The sequence below is a fragment of the Magnolia sinica genome, chromosome 3 (genome assembly GCF_029962835.1).
Source record: "Magnolia sinica isolate HGM2019 chromosome 3, MsV1, whole genome shotgun sequence".
Lineage (NCBI taxonomy): Eukaryota > Viridiplantae > Streptophyta > Magnoliopsida > Magnoliales > Magnoliaceae > Magnolia > Magnolia sinica.
The window spans coordinates 56302323-56322910 of record NC_080575.1 but is presented as its reverse complement, the minus strand read 5'-3'; the positions used below and the strand labels follow the sequence as shown (position 1 = coordinate 56322910).

General features: G+C 39.6%; 1 protein-coding gene across 5 annotated transcripts; it reads right to left on the bottom strand.

Moving 5' to 3' along the window:
• On the bottom strand, window positions 1-16534 carry LOC131239928 (transcription factor GTE8-like). Of its 5 annotated transcripts, none has more exons than XM_058237867.1 (11): window positions 16412-16534; window positions 14347-15675; window positions 14178-14226; window positions 13951-14091; window positions 2947-3017; window positions 2656-2719; window positions 1432-1512; window positions 1227-1342; window positions 1042-1108; window positions 824-954; window positions 1-739 (listed from the first exon to the last, which is right to left on the bottom strand). In XM_058237867.1, the coding sequence occupies exons 2-11, from the start codon at window positions 15655-15657 to the stop codon at window positions 479-481; spliced, it is 2292 nt and encodes a 763-aa protein (XP_058093850.1). In that variant the 5' UTR covers window positions 15658-15675; window positions 16412-16534; the 3' UTR covers window positions 1-478. The 5 variants fall into 5 exon arrangements, with proteins under 5 accessions (XP_058093850.1, XP_058093849.1, XP_058093846.1 ...); XM_058237866.1 differs by having other exon boundaries at window positions 16370-16528; XM_058237863.1 differs by having other exon boundaries at window positions 15966-16524.
• Between the last annotated feature and the right edge of the window lie 4054 nt (window positions 16535-20588).

The window sequence follows — 20588 nt, the reverse complement described above, 5'->3', positions numbered from 1 at the left end:
TGAAGAGCCAGATGAATCCCTTCTCATATATACCCTAATGCACTCACTATCTTTTTACAGTCTAGGAGAATGTCTCGTGATTCATGAACATGACACCCCAAAGCACTAACATAACCCCCCCTCCCCTTGTCCCATCCCTCCGACCACAGAGACCAGGCTCCAGATGGCCACAAATTCAACATCTAAAAACTGAATTACCCACAAAATTGGTAAGACCTCATCTCATATTTACAAGAACAATAGATAATCAAAACAGGAATCTCAGCTTCTACTCCCCACCTTTACCAGCCCAAACCCAAAAACCCTAGCCCAACTTGCCAGCAATTATGGTTTTGAGTGCAAGCCACAACGGGAAACAGAAAAATTACCCTTCCTTGCACCATTGGCCAAAAACAAAAACAAAAAATACAGAACCCTCCGATCCCCAGTTGATGGTGCTCGAGGATCCCTCTGGTATTCAGATAGATAACCCAATAAATCATATCTCTCCTTCCTCAACATCATGCAGGGGGACATTAACAGGATCCCCTTCTTCCTCCTCATCATCCACCTTCATGAATAACCCAAGCTGCTCCAAAGGATTACTTCCCGAGAGCTTGAAACTGCCCATTACATCCAGAGATCGATGTGGGCTCATCTCATCAGCAAAGCTCGGCGGAAGCTCGATGGGCGCGGAACCCAGCATCTCAAGGTCTTTGAGAAACTGACAGCTCTCATCAATTTCAACCGTCTTTTCCATCTGCAAACCACCATAAGATAATTGGTTTGCATGCAAGACTTGGAAGGAGAAAAATCAATAACCTGTCTCTCTACTTGTAGTTACCTTTTGCAATGCCTGACGTGCTGCTTCTCTCTCAAGTTCACGCTTACGTTTAGCTTCAGCCGCAGCTTCTGCATTAGCTCGTCGTCGGGCATCTTCAGCTGCTTTGGCTTCTGCTTGCAGCCGAGCCTTTTCTGGTTACCATAAACAAGGTGTGAACTTCAAGGTAAACAATTCACACTCATATACACAGAATACCAAGCATATCCTTAGGTACAGACCTTCCCTCCGCTGTTTCTCGAGTTCCTCCCTCTCCCGTCGAACTTTCTCAGGATCCCCCTTTTCACCCTGACCTCAGAACAGATTGCACCCCATGATATCCAGTGTGGAATATATGGTTTGGGGAAAATGATAGGTACAAACAGAGCAAGTTTTCAATAAATAGCCCAAGAAGCTGGTAACAGACCTGGCCAAGTGTCTTCTCTCGAGCTTTAAGGATGGTATCAGCAAAGCGGTTCCTCAACAATGCTGCACGATAGAGCTTTTCTGGGGAGACCCGCCTCCCAGATGGAGCATTCTCCCCTAAATACATTCATAGTGAAAAGGGTAAGGTGATGTGGTGAAATCAAATGCCTCACACCTACCATCTCACTCTCAAATATCATGCTTACCCTCTTGATGGCAATCCACCCCTGCAGAAACTGGCTTGGGTTGGGGATTCTGCTCAACTTGATCCGACCCACTAGCAGATCCTGGGTGGTCCAAAATAGATTATCATTTAGGTACACCATGCAAAATATTCCCATGGTTCCCCATATGTAAACAGTCTATACCAAAAGAAGTACCCATTGTTCCAAGTATTGGCGATATTATCAATAATATCGCCGATCTAATCACCGTTGGTAGCTCGATGATACTGATAACAAATTAACAATGGTAGTATCAGAAATCCCAAGTACCAGCGATATATTGCCAATATATCGCTAAGTATCACCAATGTATCGCCAAAATCTATTTATGAAGAAAAATAACCATTGCAATTTTTTAATGGGTGCATAGTTGTATGATGAAATGCATGTTTGTGCGCATAGACTCTTCCAATAAATAAGGGATCAACCTTTCTTATTGTTTGTATTGATGGATCATGGATGTATGTATGCACGGATGGTTGGATGGACGGACGGATGTTTGTGTGCATGCATGCATGGATGGTTAGATGGATAGATCATGCATGAGTCTGTGTCATTGTATGTATGCATGCATCAAAGGTTGGATGAATGGATCATGCATGTGTTTGTATGTATGTATGTGCATGCATGGATCGATGGGTGGATGGACGGGTTCACCGTTTTTCCCAATGTTTCTCCGAGTCAATGATACATGCTTTTAAGCCCCAATTAAAGGGAAACTTATTATTTGACTCGTACATATGTAAATATATATATATATATATATATATTATTTGCATTTTTATGCAAACATATATTTTAGTATCTCCTGAAATATCATTGAAAAATTCCACCATTTTCACCATGTTTCCCCAATGTTTTCCTGAGTCAGTGTTGCATGCTTTTAAGCACCTATTAAAAGGAAACTTATTATGTATGCATCTTTTTTGCAATTATTTGATTCCTAAATATGCAAATATGTGTATTTTAACATCTCCTGAAGTTTTATTGAGAAATTTCACCATTTCCCCATGTTTCTCCAATGTTTCCCTCAGTCAGCGATACATTTCCGGGTATCAGCGATAATATTAACAATATCGATACATGTTTCCATATCCCCAGCTAGCAATACATGTAATTATACTGATACTATGAACACTGGTAGTACCAGGCTATCAGTTCCAAATAAATGTAAAGGTAACAATACAACCAAGAACTCATGTTTACCATCATATGGATCTAGAATATCACTTTTCTCTTGATCCAAAGTTGCCCCAGAACCTTCAATTTCCTGTACCAAAGTATGGAGGACATAAAACCATGAATATGAGTTCTTGATCGAAGGGAGAATATGGAGCCGAAGAACTAGAGGAAGGTGGCCATCTGAGATTCTTAATAAAATGAAAAAGATATTTGTAGTGATGAAGCATTGGACTAATCATTCTCAACCAACAACCCAGATGCATCCAAATTAAGAACCTATTAACATACATGGAATTCAATCAGATAAAAATGCACCTTCACAGGTTTTGCAGGAGATGTAACTTTAGCACCATCGAATTCACTTCCAGAACTACCAGAGTCAGAATCTGCGGAAGATGTGTTCCAAAATCAATTAGATCTTAGTGGAGTTTATATGGATAATGACACACCACGAGGATTCCATCCAATGAGAAGAAAGCATAATCATTTTCCACCCTTTTTTATCCATAACCATATTATTTATTTAGAAAAACCACAAAAGGGGAAAAAAAAGATCCAACAGAGTCCCCTATCCAAAGAGAAGCTTTATGAAATCCTCGTTTTGGAAGAGCATCAGCAATACAATTAGCTTCTCTAGGGATTTGATGGAATGAAATATCCACAATTCTGGATCCAAACAAATCTTGAACCAGAAGATTTGGCGGTGGGGGGGAAGGGAAGATCGGGAGGAAGCTTTGGCAGTTATGCTTGCTAGCTGGTATATGGTCACCATGGTCGGAAAGGAATCTTCGCTGCTTTAAGAAGAATCGGAAAAGAGGCCATGTGGAAGTGTCTAATTTGGCAAAAGATCATGTGAAGGAATGGGTTCTTGAGTCTCTAGCAATATTGCCGTCTCAGCTCTCTGCCTTGTAATCTCTTTTTTCCTTTTTGTCATTCTTTGGCATCAGCCTTTAGTAATAAATTCATCAAAGTTTTAAAAAACAAAAAGAAAAGAGAAAAAACAAAGCTTGAACCAGAAGCAATTTCCATTTCCTTTCTAATGATTAGATTGGCAAGGTTGTTCTTGTTCATTTTATCTCTGTTTTTTTTTTCCTTTTTTGAGAGAGAGAGAGAAGTAACCAAAATTTATTGGAAAGCTGCAAAAAGCGGTAAAGAATACAACAAAAGCAAGAGAAGAAAAGACTATGGGCCCAAAAGGGCTACAACAAGGTGTCCCGTATCGGTATCGGTTGGCGTAACGGTGCCCTCTGAAACCGATACGGATACGGGGGCGTAACGGCGATACGGAGGCGTAACGGCCCGTAACGGCGCAAATTTTTTTTTTTGCCAAAAAAATATGAAAAAATATTGATTAAATCCGGAATATTCTAAGCATTCCAAATATGCATTCATTTATAAATTGGAACATGTTTATGGTGGTGTAACGGTCCACTCTTTGGTGAGAAGTTGTATCGGACTGTCTGATTAATTTTTTAACCAGGTAACTTTAATTTGACTAAAAATTCATATATTTAATTTTTTTTAAATATGTAATTTATATACTTAACAACTTGATATTATTTCTCCCAATAGTTCTTAAAAAAAAAATGAAATTAAATTCAGGTAGATGACGTTACCAATTTGGGGCTGATTTGGAGGACCAATCTATTCTCCAAATCAGCCTCAAATTCATGTCATTTATTGTCATTATCCTACTTATAAATTGGTGGACATTTATTGAATAGTGAATCATAAAAAATAAAAAATAAAAATCAGAAGGCCCTATTTTAAAAAATAAAAACTCACAAATTAATAATTAAAACTATTTAAGTAATTTGATTTTGGCATTGTGAGTTAGCAATTGCAGTCCATAATTTAATTGTCAAATTTTAAGTTAATATATGTTTCATGTACAATTTTTTAAGGCTTGAATTAGGAGGGACTTAGATGTAAAGTGCAACACACATGTCAAAGTTTTTTGGGCCCCACCCGTGATGAATGTGTTATATCCATAACGTCCATTCATTTTGCCAAATAATTTTAGGGCATGAGCCCAAAAATGAGGTACATCCAAAGCTCAGGTGGATTGTACCATAAAAAACAACAATAATTAAATATTCACCGTTAAAAATTTATTGAGGGCTAGAAAAGTTTTAGATCAAGTTAACATGTGTGTTTTCCCTTCATCCACGTCAATGTGACCCAATTAATAGGTTAGATTGAAAATAAACATTACAGTGGACTTTAAGAAAATTTTAATAGTGAGCATTCTATAACCATTTTTTCCTATGGTGTGGTCCACCTAAGATTTGGATATTACTAATTTTTTGAATCCTGACTTAAAATGATGTGGCAAAATGGATGGACGATATGGATAGAAAATATACATCATAGTGGGCCCACTCGGGTCTGATCACATTGGATGGAAAATAAACGTTACCGTGCGCGTACGAATTATTTAACGTGAAAATCATTATCTTTGTTGCTATTTTTGGTGTGGTCCAGATGAACTCTGGATATAAGTCATTTTTTGGGTGGTGCTTTAAAATGATCTCTGAAAATAGACGAACGGTGTAGATGTAATAAATACATCACTGTGGAGCCCATATAACTTTGATCTCCTTTGAACCGTTCGTACAACTCGGAGCTCGAGGAGTGTCAGCGCTCGTCTTTGCGTGACACGTACCTACAGCGCTATTAAAAAAAAATGGGGAGAGAGAGAAACGAAAAGAAAAAAAGAGGGAAAGAAGAGAAAAGAAAAAAAGAGGGAAAGAAGAGAAAAGAAAAAAAGAGGGAAAGGGGGAGAGGAGATTGAGAGAGAGAGAGAGAGAGAGAGAGAGAGAGGAAGAAGAAGAAGAAGAGGAAGAAGCAGCTGCAGCCGCAGCTGCTCGAGAAGAAGAAGAAGAAGAAAGAGAAGAAGAAGAAAGAGAAGAAGAAAAGAAAATCCGTAACGGCCGTTTCGACCCCGTATCGCGTAACGGGTCCCACCGTTACCGTTACGTATCGGCCGTTACGGCCGATACGTAACCGATTTGGGATACCCTGGGCTACAATGATGCAAGGATCCAAATCCTTCAAACCTAAAGCCCACCCAGTGACCCAAGATAATGCTTTTTGAAAGATACGATCCACCAATTTGGACTTGTTCTCAAAGCAACTCCAATTTATTACTCTCCCCAAATAGCCCACAAGGTGGCCACAACAGTCAAATGCCAAACCGACCTTCCTTACCCATGCCTCCTTCCCACGAAGCCAAAATGGAAGGGATGGAGGCCATTCCCAAGCACAGGTAAATGAGGTCTGATGACAACAAGGTAATTATCATTGGACTTTTGACAAGCAAGTGAAACAGGATTTGTAAAGCGGACCCCAAACAAATAGATGGGACACGGCAGTGACGATGATAACAATAATTATGATGATGACGACAATGAATAATCTTAACTCGGGCAAGTAATGATTGCATCAGCCAGTTACAAGACCAGGTAAAGGAGTGTTGATGTTATGTGAGCAACTTTTCACTTAGCAATCTTAAGAATTCTTTTTTTTGGGTCTTTGGAGAAACAGTATCCATAAAGCCAATCACGAATAACTCGGACAAGTCATGATGATAATGACTTTCTGTTTATCAGTAATCTGAATTTTCTGGCAAGATCTCTCAACAAAAAAAAAAAAAAATCTTGCAAGGAAAGCAAATTAGGAGAAACAAGAGAAGAACAGACAACAGAGGCATAAGACACGGGGCCATCAAACTCAAAGAAATAGGACTGAAAAGCAGCAAAACAACGCATGACTAACTCCTGTTAATAATAACGAGACTGGACTTTGAAGCTCCAGCTTTTGCAAGCTCTTCCACAGCACTATCTGCCTCTCTTATGTTATGTGAGAATGCCACAGCCTGACTGCTACTAGTATCCAGAGCTTCAATAAAATTAGCAATTCTCCAAGAATTGGGCGTAAGCATCTGTAGGTGGCTTTTCAATTCCGCTGCCAAATCCCAGGGCTCAACCCTGGACAGGCAGTGGAAACTACCAAGCTGGAGCATGGTGGGGGCAGAGGGTAAGAGTACAAACTGATCGATGAGATCAGGTTAAGGGCATCTCCTTCAATAATGACTGGGACAAATCTGAAATCAATGGAGACCATGACTGCTTGGAGCAGTGCTGCTGCTTCAGCCACATTGGCATTATTGATACCAATGGGAACTGAGAACTCGGCAAGAACCAAACTCATGCATCTCTAACAATAAACAATACCACTTATCCCTGCAAAATCAGGATTACTGAAGGAACACCTGTCGAAGTTGGGTGCTCTCACTTGCAAGTTGCAAAAGACAACCTGATCTGCCTGCCACAATATAAGTTACTCTTCTCAGTCCAAATAATCAAAGAGGCCAAGACTTGTATTGTATCCACTTTATCCCAGAAAGAAATAAGTCTGACTATTTTCTAAGCAGTAGATATGACTGAAGAAACTTTTTGCTTTGAACAGTGACGATACCAACATTGGTCAAGGTTGTCAAGACTCAAGTGTAATTTCCAGTTTCCTCTTTAATAAGAGTAAAGCATTTCTAGAAACTTAGAATCTATTTTCAAATTTGTTGTTTGGCAAAACAAAAAAATTTCTTAGAAAAAAATTCTAGGTAGTCCAGGTAGTCACTAGCACGTAGCACGTGTGATGCTTGAATATGGATAGTGGAACATGTGGCTTATACCACATATGTGAGCACTGGAAGTTAAAATATGGCACACATGTACATGTGAGGTGCTTGAAGCTGTACAGTGGCACTGCACAAGACATGCATTGGCACATTTGACACATGAGCGCTTGAAGCTAGATGGCAACACTTGTGCATATTGGCACCATTGACACATGGCATATTTGGCACATGTGGCACATTTGGCACATGTGGAGTGCTTTGCACATGTGGGGTGCAAGATAAAATGAATGGTAGTACATGTGGCACATTACCACATGTGGGAGGCTTTACACATTTGAGTGTAAGAGAAGATGGATGGTGGCACATTGGCACATGTGGCATAGTGGCACGTGTGGAACAACCAAAGATCTCATTTGGCACATATGGCACATGTGAGGCCATTGAAGATGTATGATGGCACACATGGACCATTGAGAACCCAATTTTCCTTCGACCATGGGAAAATGCCTTTCTTAGGGGTGAAGGTGGAAAAATAAATTGTGGAAATGGTGTTTCCCACAAATTCCCACAAAGAAAGCATTGACAAACAACTTGAAAGTGAGTTTAATGGGAAATGTCTCCTTTCCCTTCCTTTTCATGAAACCAAACAGGCCCTTACAGAGGATATTTTTAGGGCATTATCCATCCAGAATGGGGCCCAACAGACAGCAGTTTGGATCTTTGAACAATGTGCCTATTGATCATATAATTACTTGTTTCAAAATATCAATAATATTCGCCATGACAAAATATTCATTTTTGGGATGGAAGTGTAAGATTTTGGGAGGACCTATGGTGTGAAAACTTGACAGTAGTCCTTTTGTGCTCTTCTTTGTTAGGTCCTTGTATAGGCTAGTTTTAATTAAGGTGTTAGTAATGAACCATTTGTATGAGTTGATGATAATTTGGTTTCCAAAATGGAGAAAACAGTTGAATCGTTTGTAGGTTTGCTAGGGTTATAGAATGTATAAATTAAGGGTTTGGATCAGAGATTTGAAAATGGGAAAAAATTAAGTAAATTCTGTTCAATATGCCAACCATATTCCTAATGGATGGTAGTGGCTTGCCACACTAGCACAAGAGTGATGGTTCCTAAAAGCCTCTTTTGTTTATTCAATAACTCAAATTATCAAGGGCCTGTTTGGGTTCCAATGGCACAAGTGTATTAGAGATCATATTTCCTTTTTGTAAGTATTAAAAATAATCTTGATAACCAGCATCATGATCTCTAATGCATAATTATGATTAACTAAATGAGATGAACTCATTTTTAAGTGGCACCCAAAGTTGCCCCAAGGGAGCCAGGAAGAATTTGCATTGCAAGATAATAATCCAACATCAACAGGAACTTGTGCCTGCCTTAACCCCTTCTAGAGCAGTCAAGCTAAACGAATCTGCTAGATTATTTAACCCTTGCCAATATGAAAAAATGGAACACTACAAGCATCCACCAACTTCTGGGGGAAGATTCTTGATGAAGCCCATCAAATAACATCATATGAGTAACCTATCACCAATAGCCCACTATAAGTACTCTAAAAGGCAAAATTTCTAGGGTGAGACAATGCATTGAACTTTACTTCATTAGGACTGAAGGGCCTCATGGGGCTGAAAGGATTCTCTAGAGTTTTGAGAGGCCTACATGCCAAGGGGATCCGTTCCTTCACTTCATATGTCATAGTAGCGGAAGCTTTGAGCTGGATGGTAGAAAAGGCAAAGGGATCAGTCAGGGGATTTTTGTGTTCATAATGTGAATCTCAACTTTTGTGTGTGTGTGTGTGTTTGAGAAGCCCTGGATCACTCACGCACACTACACTGCCTCCACCAGCTCATCTAACCAGTGGGAGACCATCTCAACATTATTCATCTGCAATTTGCAGACATCACAATACTATTTTATGATGCTAACTGCCAAAAGATGGATAACTTGGGATGTCTTACAACTGTATCTGGCCAGAAGATAGACCTTCAAAATCACATTATTAGGGATCTACTTGACGCGAAAGTATTTGCAACATCCTGCAAAACAGTTCCATTGCAAGGCATGAAAGCTCACATCTTCTTACCTTGGTCTTCCCTTGTATATTGTGGAACTAGCCTAACATCGAGGAGTGTGGTGGTAGAACGAGTATAAAGTTGGCTGCACGGAAGTGCAGATACTTACCGTTTGGAGGCCAGATCACACTCATTAGATCAGTTTTATCTAATATGCCAGTCCTATTTCAGCGTCCATCTAGTGTGGTTCAAAGGTTGGAAAGAATTCAAAGATATTTTTTATGGGCAAAGATGGGAAGAAAAACATGTGGGGGAGAGGAAAGAAATTTGTAAATCGAAAGAGCAAGTGGGAATTGAGATTAAGTCCTGAAAAGCGAGATTTTGGCTCTTTAGGGGAAGTGATTCCAAAGACACAATTGGAAGTCTTTGGAAGCAAGTACTAAAAAGGATGTGCATGACTTGACTTGGGAGGTAGTATACTAGAGAATTCCCAGTATATAGTTTTGGGTTTGTTTAAAATGATACGTAGGGTGGAAAAAGAATTCTTTAAAGCAGTTTCTTACCAAATTGGAGATGGATCTCGCACAAGGTTTTGGAAGGACTTTTGGTGTGGGGATAGAGCTCTTAGTCAAGCCTATACTCATCCATTCCAGGTTGTTCCTGATAAGAGAGGAATGGTATGAGTTAATGCGCATAGGGTACTGGAAATTGTGAAAAAAATTTCACAACCTGGTGGAAATGATGCTTGGAATTCGTCTAAGTCGAGATTTTTATGCATATGAGCCATCCATCAACATTAGATGAACCCCTTTTGATTGTGAACTAGATGTAGTAAAGGAGATGTGATCATGGAGGTAGTAGTAAACAGATGTGATCATGGAGGTAGTTGTAAAGAGATGTGTTCGTAGAGGTAGTAGTAAACAGATGTGACCAAGGGAGCCAATGGTTCATGAGATTTTAGGTATATGAGAGCATTGGCACAATATTAAAGAGTGCCCTATGCATGAGAAGGTGGCAATGTCCTGGAATCAGATGTTAGTGCTCCAATGGTGTAATGTTCAATCACTTTCTTGGCTTGAGAAATGACTGATCGGAGGATCATGACTACACTTACGATGTAAAACTTGAGATACTCGAGTTTCACAAAGATCTAAGAATTTCAAAGCACGAATCCAAGATCGTCTGAAGATCCGATAAATGACTTGCTAGGCGAGAGCACCACAATCCAAGAAGAAACACATGAAAAGTCCATCGGTGGGTTGGGATGAATCTATCAATGGAACAAACAATGGATTGATGGTAAATTGGCAAAGTAAGAGATGTGAGACTCAACAATAGAATTAGCACATTCTAGATAGCCATGTTGGTCCCATCCTAGTGACAATCAGAACGCATAAATTAGAGACCAACAGCGATAAGGACAACACCACGTCAACAAGGAACTGGTAGACTCACAAGTTTGTTATTGCAAAGGTGGGAGTGAACGCCAAGAATGCAGAGGGCATGAAGACAAAAGAAGAGATATTATGATCCAAGGCACCATCTGGTGCAAGCAATACCAATCTGGCAGGTAGGCCTTCACCATCAACTGTTGCCAAAGCCTAGGAAGAAACATTATAAAGTCAGCTTGATCCAATAGATTGCCATCGGCTATCAACTCAAGGACAAGTTCTTCCAGAGCTGGGAGGAATTGATACATGAAGGCTTTCTCTTTTACATCTCTCAAAAAAAAAAAAAAGAAGAAGATGCATTAAGGCATCCATCACCATTAAACGGGACCCCTTTGGTTGTGAGGTTAGATGTAAAACAACCCACATTCAAGATGATTTGGTTGTCCTTAGAAGATTTTTTAAGATTTAAAATTATTTTGGTTATTACTTTCCTTTTTGGAGTTTAAAATTTACATGTTAATGTTTAGCCTGTTTCAGATATAATTTAGATATGGAATTAGTAAATTACAGATTTATAAGATCTCTTTAGATCTTTATATTTTGTATTTTGGTCTATACAAAACCTTTAAGGTCATATACATGATAGATTTGATTAATATAAATTGGGAAAAAAAGGTGAGTTCTTTGACATATTTAAATTGTTTTTTTGTTCTTTGGGGCAAAATCCATTCTCCTTTCCTTCGTTCTTAGCCCCTACATCTTTTCCCTTAAGTCATTTTATTATATGATTTTTGTGGTGATAGCAACAGTATGCGTGCTCCAATTTCTAAGTTATGGTTGTATCTGGGTCCCTCAGCCTCGAACGATATCGTTCCATAGGTTATTTGGAATTTGTAAAGGACAAGGTCTTTATTATTAATCATTGCCTCACAAATGTTTACTAATTATGCCGCTACAATGAAGAATCGATTGATCATTTGTTTATATTGAGTGGAATATGGGGTAGATTTTTCATGTTCTTTGGGATTCCAGGGGTTATGTCAATGCATGGTGTGCCGTAACAGCTTTTATGGAAAAAATGACCTGTAGAAACCCCATAACGGTCCATTGCAGGGCTGATACAGGTTTCTTTTTTCTTCTTCTTTTTTTTTTTTTTTTTTGAGAGAGAGAGAGAGACCACAATGGCCATTATGGCCTATATCGTAACAATAATGGCGATGGCCATTATGGCCAGCATTACCGTCACAAAATACCTTGTGCCTATGCCTCAGGCAGTTCACAATTTTATTTTAGCTTTTTGGAATGTGGGGCCACAAGAACAAATATCCATACTCGCAGGTGTGCCCTTGATTTGAAAGGAAAGGAACAACAAGACTTCATTAACAGGGCAGATGAAATCTCCAATGTATTCATAAAGGCAAGAAGTACTGTCGTCAGTTGGGTAGCATTATGTCCAATTTTCAAGGGATGTACCCATGAGTAGATCATTGTGTTGGGGTTTATTTAAGATGTACTTGCACGATCCTTCTAAGTACAGCTCCCGCTTCAAATCATGCTTCAGACTCAACACTCCAGCTCCTACTACCTGGAAGGTTATACTTGTTAACATCTTGAAAACAGATGCTCCCATACCCCAATCTACTGTTGCTTCGCTTCACTCTTCATGTAAGTTCTCTCATCATATCCTCCCTATTGATTTAGCATCATTACTTTTTGAAGTAAGATCTTGCTATCATTAAAAGAAAAGGTTCCTTTTCATATTTTTCATGATTTTTTATTTAGAAAACCAAATAATAATAATAATAATAATAATAATAATAATCATAATGATGATAATAATTTGAACTAATCAACAAAGCATCAAATGTGTCATATTGTCATTTTTTTAAATCAGTCTCAATTGTATCGGGTTACAGGACGATCGCTGAAAATTTGTTTTTCAACACTAATAATCCAAGAGCATAAGAGAGCGCACTTGTCACAAAAATATAAAGAAAAGAAAAGAAAAGGCACCTCATCGTGCCATTCTTAGATTTTACTAAAAGAAAGCCACTAAGTGGGTTACCCAACAAAAAATAAATAAACCTTGAAACCATGCCACAATGCAACTCATGGTTTTTATCCATACATATAAAGATGCTTCATATTACTTTTGGCAAGGGACACCCACATTCTTTTTAAAATAAAAATAAAATCCACAAACAATATTGTTAATGGCAAGGACAGCTCATTAAATGCTATTGAACACTACTGCTAATAATCCAAGAGAGCATAAGAAGGTACACTTGTCAAAAGTAAAAAAGTATCTGTACACTTATCAAAAGTAAAAAAAAAAAAAGTTATCCCATGATGCAATTCTTAGGATGCATCTCAATGCACAGAATAGATACAAAAATGGAAATTGTTTTCCACTGACAAAACAGTTCTGTTTGGATATGTTACAAATGTAGATTTCACACAATAATCATTACTGTTATCCAAACAAGGTAACTATTGTCTAATGAATATGAGGACGACACTTGCTATCCAAACTGGAACCCCATTTTTGGAATCCTGTTTTCTACAGTGACCATGGAAATCATCATTGGGTAATCATTACCTTATCCATGGAATCAAACAGAATCCACGTATCCATGCATACCCTTGGATTTTTATTAAAATAATGGTATTAAGAGTGGTTTAAAAATAAAAAACTTAAAACCATGCCACGACTGCAACTCTTTTTTGTATCCATATAAAGATGCATCAAATAAAATACACCGACAATATTGCTAGTGAACACTAATGCCAATAATCCAAGAGCATACAAGGGTACACTTGTCAAAAGACATAAAACATGTCATCATGCCATTCTTAGATTTTACTAAAAGTATTTTAGTGTGGGTTAAAAAAAAACTTGAAACCATGTCACCAATGCAAGTCATGTTTTTTATGCATATATAAAGATGCATCAAAATAAAGCAACCAGCAGTAATGCCAATGACAAGAGCAGCTCACATTTTTGTTCAGTAAAAAGATGTTTCAAAATGTAAAATGTCCCAACAGTCCCAATAGTGGTAAATGTGAGAACATGCATTCTTGCAGTGCACTTCAAACAGGATTTGAGGCAATCAAGTTTGTAAGCTTTTCACAAAGCAGATGACAAGCAACTGCTTCCCTGTTTAAAATAAAAACTTTCGAAATAAAAAAAGGTTCTAAATTCACCATGTCTAGCCTCAATAATGGAAGGGAAAAACAAAGCGTTGGATGAGGAACCTGAATCTCTGCTAGAGTGGCTTGAACTGTTGCATTTGACACTTCTAAGAGTGGTATCCTTTTCTATCTCTAAGGGAGGATAGCTCGAGACAGGAGGATCATTCCCACCAATATCTACATCCTCATTTGACGGGTCATTGCCTATGGTTATATAAAAGATGAAAAATTAAGGCATTAGACATCCCATTATGCAGCATAAAAACCAACTATGAGAAAGTATATCTAACCTTTGCAAGGCTGCACCGATGAGTTGCTAAGCCCCGACTCGTTCAAAAGCTAGACAAAACAATGAGTTTATTAAGCATGGAGACGCTCATGGATGACATATTTATAAACGCAGAATAAGCAATTCAAATATTTGTGAGAAGCTTCCATTTCACAAGCTTTGGCTTTCACCTGATTTGTATGTTTCTCCTGCAAATAGTCATCCAAAAGCTTCCGTAACTTGCACAATGTATCGTCATTCATAACATCGAAATCAACCTCCATTTCCTCCTCACTGGTTTGATCCGCATCGCACCGATGCCTCCTTAGAATATCAACAATATGTTTAGGAATGTCCCCTTGTAGTTGTAAAGACTCTATATCTCTGCTTATACTCAGCTTATGTGCTTTTGTCTTCGCCCTTTTCATACTCTCAGTCTCCATCTTAAGCTTATGATTTGTAGAAGAGGATTCTTTCCTCTTTTTAGACTGTGTTAATGGATTTGCAATTAGTGCTTCTCTAGAAACTGCCAATTTTGCAGGTACCAATTGTGAACTGGATACTGGAATTTTCTTCTCAATAGATTTCCATCTCATTTCAAAGAACTTGCTGAGCGTGTCCGCCATGTTATGAGCATAATTCCCAGGTGGATTGTAAGTCATTGCATTGGAGAAGGTAAGCCTCACATCCGCAGCAAAACCCAACGGGCTTGAGTATGCCAATGAAGCCATCTTACTCTTTATTGTTCCCAGGTCCATCGGATTCTTAATAACGGTGAAATAATCTGGAAGATTCAACTTCACCACATCAACGGGAGAGTTGAAAACCCAACCAAACTGATGTGACATCAATCGCTTCAGCAGCATCTCACACTGCTTCATCAATGTAACATCCTTTTTGCTAGAAGGACCAGACTGGTTCACGGATTCAAACTGATCCGAAAGACTGCACTTCAAAATGGGCGCATTCTGGATTACAGAGCCCTGTTTCTTCCCCTTTTCAGAAGCTAAATCCAGCGAGAACTGTAAATTCTCTGTCACCGACATCTTCTGCCCATCATTGCAATTTCGGATAACACTGGAAGATGAAACAGAAATACCTTCCAAACACATCGAGAAAATTTTATTCTTAAGGACACAAACCTGTTCAAGCTCTGCTTTCAGCTTGACTTTCAACTCCTTCCTTTCGGACCTAGACATCTTTGACAGGGAGAGAACTTGCAAAGGAATATTAAAAACATCGCACCTGTTCCCATTCAAACTCATGCTTTTCCTCTTCGGGCCACAAGAATCCTCTGAAGCCGTCATCTCAGTGTCCACACGGCAGGAGCTTCCAAACCCTTCTGACTCACCAACCGTCTCGACAGCAAGCTGCTCTGGCATGAAGCTAGAGGAGTAGCTTCCTCTAGATAAAGTTTTGCCCATCATCGTAACGGCAAAATCCTTCAATGGCTTCTTTGATTCCTTCTGCTGCGTGTACTCTAAAACAACCGTTGGTGCCATAAAGTAACCCAACAAGATCTGCACACATTCATTCCAAAAATTACTTCAAAGAAAACACATTCTTTTCAAAAACCCAACTACATTACCCAACCAACAAATCAAATTCGATATTCCCACAAACCCATCTGTCATTTTTTTTTCTTTTCTTTTTTTCTCCGTGGAGGATAAAGGGGGCAATATTTACAACAAAAAGCATCAACTATTCATTCTGCTGAGAAATTTATTATAAAAAAAAAAAAAAAAAACAGAGAGAGAAAGCAAAAAAAAAAATCGCAATTTACACTACACCAAGACCTACCTCTTTTTACCTTGAGAAATATAAGATCGAACTTCAGCATGCGTTTTTTCTGTGAAGCTGACAATTTAATCCAAAAATAGAATAGATTTCCACCCCAATAATATCAATTTCAAGATTCGTGAGCTCAAATCAAAACCCTAAACCTCTTCTCAACCCCGTTAGTCAATGCTTTCACCAGATTCAAACCCAACTAAGAAGGGAGAAAAAAAAAAAAACCCTAAGCTGAAATTCTCTTTAAAACATGAGATTTTGCCGCTCTTCCAATTGCGATTTCTACATCAAAAGGTCACAGACAGGGAAGAAAAAAAAGGGAGAAAGGCAGACACTTCCAGCAAAAACCCAAACCCTAGCTGAAGATAAAACCCTAGAAATAAAACGGAGAGGAGAAATGGGAATGAAAGAGACGAAAAATACCGATTGAAATCTACGAGATGCTTCTAGAATCCAATACAAAACCTGAATCTGGAGCAGAGCGATCACTGCGGGAGAAACCCTAGAAATCCCTCTGCTTCCGTCTTCTCGAACGAATAAGCCCGAAAGGAAATATAAAAAATAAAAAGAAGGAAAAAGCCGTTCCTTGGGCGAGTTCGCTTCCTACTTGCAACGCCGACTTCCCCTTTCGTCTCGCGACGCAGAGATCCGAACCGTTGGCCTGCTGGGATCGGACGGTTATCCGGGTATCTCGCTTTGAACCGTGCGATCAAGATTTGGCGGCTCAAATTGTCTTTTCCGTACCGGAGATGAAACGAGGGAGAGTTTTGCTCGAACACATCTCGACACGTTGCAGTACTATTAGCCTTTGTATCTGGGTCGTCTTCCAATGATCCAAGCCGTTTATACGCTGGGCGCGGATAGGTACTACCCCGCCTGTTCCGAGGTTGGGACAGGCGGAGGCTTCGAGGGCCACTGAGGAGTGGAAACGGATTGGCTACTCCCCCTAACACCAGCCCTGTCGCTGGTGGTCGTTGCTCTGTGAGCCCCACCATGATGTATATGTTTCATCCTTTCTGTTCATCCATTTTTACGGATCATTTTATGGCTCGATGCCAAAAATGAGAGGTATATAAGTCTCAACTGGACCACACCACATGAAAATAATAGTGATTAGATATCCATCATTAAAATCCTCCTAAGGCCCACTGTACTGTTTATTTGACATCCACTAGGTTGATTAGGTCATATGTGCCCAGATGAAGTGAAAAAACAAAAATCAGCTTGATCCAAAAGTTTAACGGCCCTAAAATGTTTTTTAATGGTCAACGCTCATTCAACACTGTTTCGAGTATTGTGGTCCACTTAAGGTTGGGATATTCCTCATTTTTGGTCTCCTACCATTAAATGATCTCTAAAAATAGATGGACAGCATGGATGAAGCACATACATCATGGTGGGGCCCATGGAGCACTGAACACCAGCCATTGGCCAGTGTCAGGGGGAGTAGCCAATCTGTTTCCCCGAGGAGTCACCATGATGTATGACTTTCATCCACACCGTCCATCCATTTTTTCATATCATTTTAGAAAATTGGGCCAACACATAAGGCAAATCATAGGAAGAAGTGGTAATAAGGACGCTCACCGTTAAAACCTTTCTTAGGGTCCACTTGTTGATTTGGTCATATACACTTGGATGAAGTGAAAAAAACAAATATTATCTTGATCCTGAACTTCCCCTTATGTGACCCTAAGAATTTTTCATCGGTAAAAATTTAATCCCCATTGTGTAGTCCAACTAAGACTTAGATATGCCTTAATTTTTGTCCAGTATTCTAAAACGATATGAAACAACAGATGGACGGTGTGGATGAAATCCATACAGCAAGGTGGCTCCTTAATGACCCTCAGAGCCTCCACCCGTCCCGAGCTCCAAATAAGCGGGGGGGGGGGGGGGGGGGGTACTACCTCTATTTTTCTTAGAAGTTATTTGTGGGTAAATTAGCGCTAAACTCGATTGCTTCTGAAATTAGCATCAATCACTTTAAATTTGATCTGCAGGACTCAAAACCTGTAGAATCGTTAGCGCTATGTTACTCTGAAATCTGGGATTCAACGCTAAATCCAGTTACTCTTAGGAATTTTTAGAAGCTTTGGATTGAACCTGGACCACGCGTCAAAAGTCCGATAGAGATGATCTTAGACAATTATGGTTACCATGTTGGACTTGACCATCACCTCAAAAATCAAGTCCAGATGATGTCCTGGGTCGATTTGATTGAGTCCGGAGTGAAGAGTGTGAGAACGGTGAGAAATTAAATATAATTTTATGAAATCTGAGTCGTGTCGCTTGCGCGACTATTTTAAGCAATCTGACCGTTGGATTCTGACCCAATTTCACCCACGGATCAGAGAAGATGGCCCAGGCATGTCATGATGCTTGTGGACCTGATCGAGTTTCGGTGACCGTTGAATTGAGTGTTGTCCGCCACGGCTGATCTGTAAATCCGATCGGTACGAAAACTCAACCTGACCTAGATCCGTGGTTAGTGAGCTTAAGTCCGACCGCACATGGAGAAAGGACCACCGGAAGTGCTCCATTGGATCGAGAGAGGCCTGATTTGGTTATAACCTAAGTATACCTTAGCCCTGGGGCTATTTTCATCAATGTTAGGCCTATATAGACCTTAAAACCCTCACTCTCTTTTCCATACGAATTTTCAAACCCTAGCTAAGAAAGAGAGGGGAAAAGAGAGAGAAAGTGAGAGAGTTGGTGAATTATCTTAAGATTCTTTCCTGTTACTCTTCATCCTTAAACCATCACTTTTGAATCGTTATTCCGGCGATTCTAAGTTCCTTCTTGGGTAAGTTAACCTAACCCTAATCTGTTTAGAGCTTATAATAGTTTATGTATTGTTGTAGCTCATTTCTGTTCTTGCCTTAGGTTATCTTGTCGCCGTTGACGAAGACATATTGTCTGAATCAGTTCGGTGTTCTTTTTCTAGTTTAAGGTGCGGACTATATTCGTATAGGTTATGGTTTTCAAGGCTTTCAATGTCAGATAATGGTTTATTGTTGTTATGGATGAAATTTCACATGCCAAATGCTATGTTTATCTTGCGTTCCTGATATATATGTGTTATATTAAGATTTGTGTATTCTATGTGTATGTAGGAAGTATCGTATACGTATAAAATACGAACATGTGGTTGTCATGATTATTCGTCGTATACTTATGCTAGTTGCATATGTGTCAACTCCTTGGCAAAAGGAATTGTCCAAATGCGTGTATTCCAACATACGTCATGTATTTGAACTATGTAGTCTAAGTGTTTGTAGAAATGTTTGAATGGGCTAATGTGTAACACATTATCCTATTGGCGGGCGTTGAGAAGAGATTCTCAACTCTTCTATTTGGTGTGTATGATTTCTTACATTAAATTTACATTCCTTGTTCATTAAGTTCAAGCACTACCTATGTTGAAATCCATGTTAAGTGATATTCTTCAAAGGCTCACATACTGTGTGACTTGAATTATTGTTCCATTACTGTTCTAAATTGTATATGCATATCTGTTGTAATGGAATGTGTTTGGGACTATGAAATAGTCCAGGAAATCGGTAATCGGCCTTGAGTTCGTGGCTGAGGTTGCTTTCGCCACGAAGGACGTGATTTGACGAACCCGAGTCGTATTAGAATTGTCAGCAGTGGTTTGGCCACACGGAGTGTTTGCGCACTCTATGTCGTTCAACCCAACGTGCGCTCGTGCTAGTCGAGTTCGTCAAGTAACCCGATTGTCTGATGTATGTTCACCATGTATGGACGCTATTATTTGAATCTAGGATATCAAACTTACCGATGAAATCCCGTTAACCGTTGTACCTTGATCCGTTAAGACTCATGAGCCGGACATGGTGGTATGGGACACCATGGTCGAGCTGTCAGCCTACGCTGGGGTGACGAGCCTCCCATAGTGACCAGTGAGCAACCAAACTCGTGAGCCGATTATGGTGGTATGGGACACTATATTCGTGCTGTCGGCCTACATTGATTGGTGTCGAGCCCTTTGTAGTGACCTCGAACATACCTTGATACTGCATTAGGGCGACGAGCCTTAGAGTAGTAACGGAGGTATGATAGGCGTGCATTGATTGGTGACGAGCCCTTTGCAGTGACCTAAAACCATATGATCGTATGAGATGGCCTCGGACTGACGACCCTAGAATGGATCACTGTGTGGAAATTGATATGAGGAAGGTACCTTAGCTTCCTAATCATGTTTTATGAAAAGGAATAATAACAACTTGTAATCATGTTCATGCACCGCATTTGCATGTGCGTGAAAGTTGTTGGCATTGCGGGAGGATGTCATGCGTAACGTGAGATGAAGGCGCCGAGGGAGTAAGGCGAGGGCATGCATCATTCTACATACATCCTTGCACTAACAAGAGTAATTAGGACATGTTTGATTGTTCTGCTTTATCATTACTGCTTGACTGAATTGATAACATGTTAACTTTTGCGATATTGTTCCACTGAGTTGATCACTCACTCCCACATTCTGGGACGGTGTTTAAACACCAACCAGACTCTGTCTTAGATGCAGATATTGTCGCGATCCCTGAGGCAGAGCAGGAGTTTGAGGATGATGAGGCCGTATTTTCTTTTATGCAGTTCTCAGGCGGGTTCTTGTGAGCCA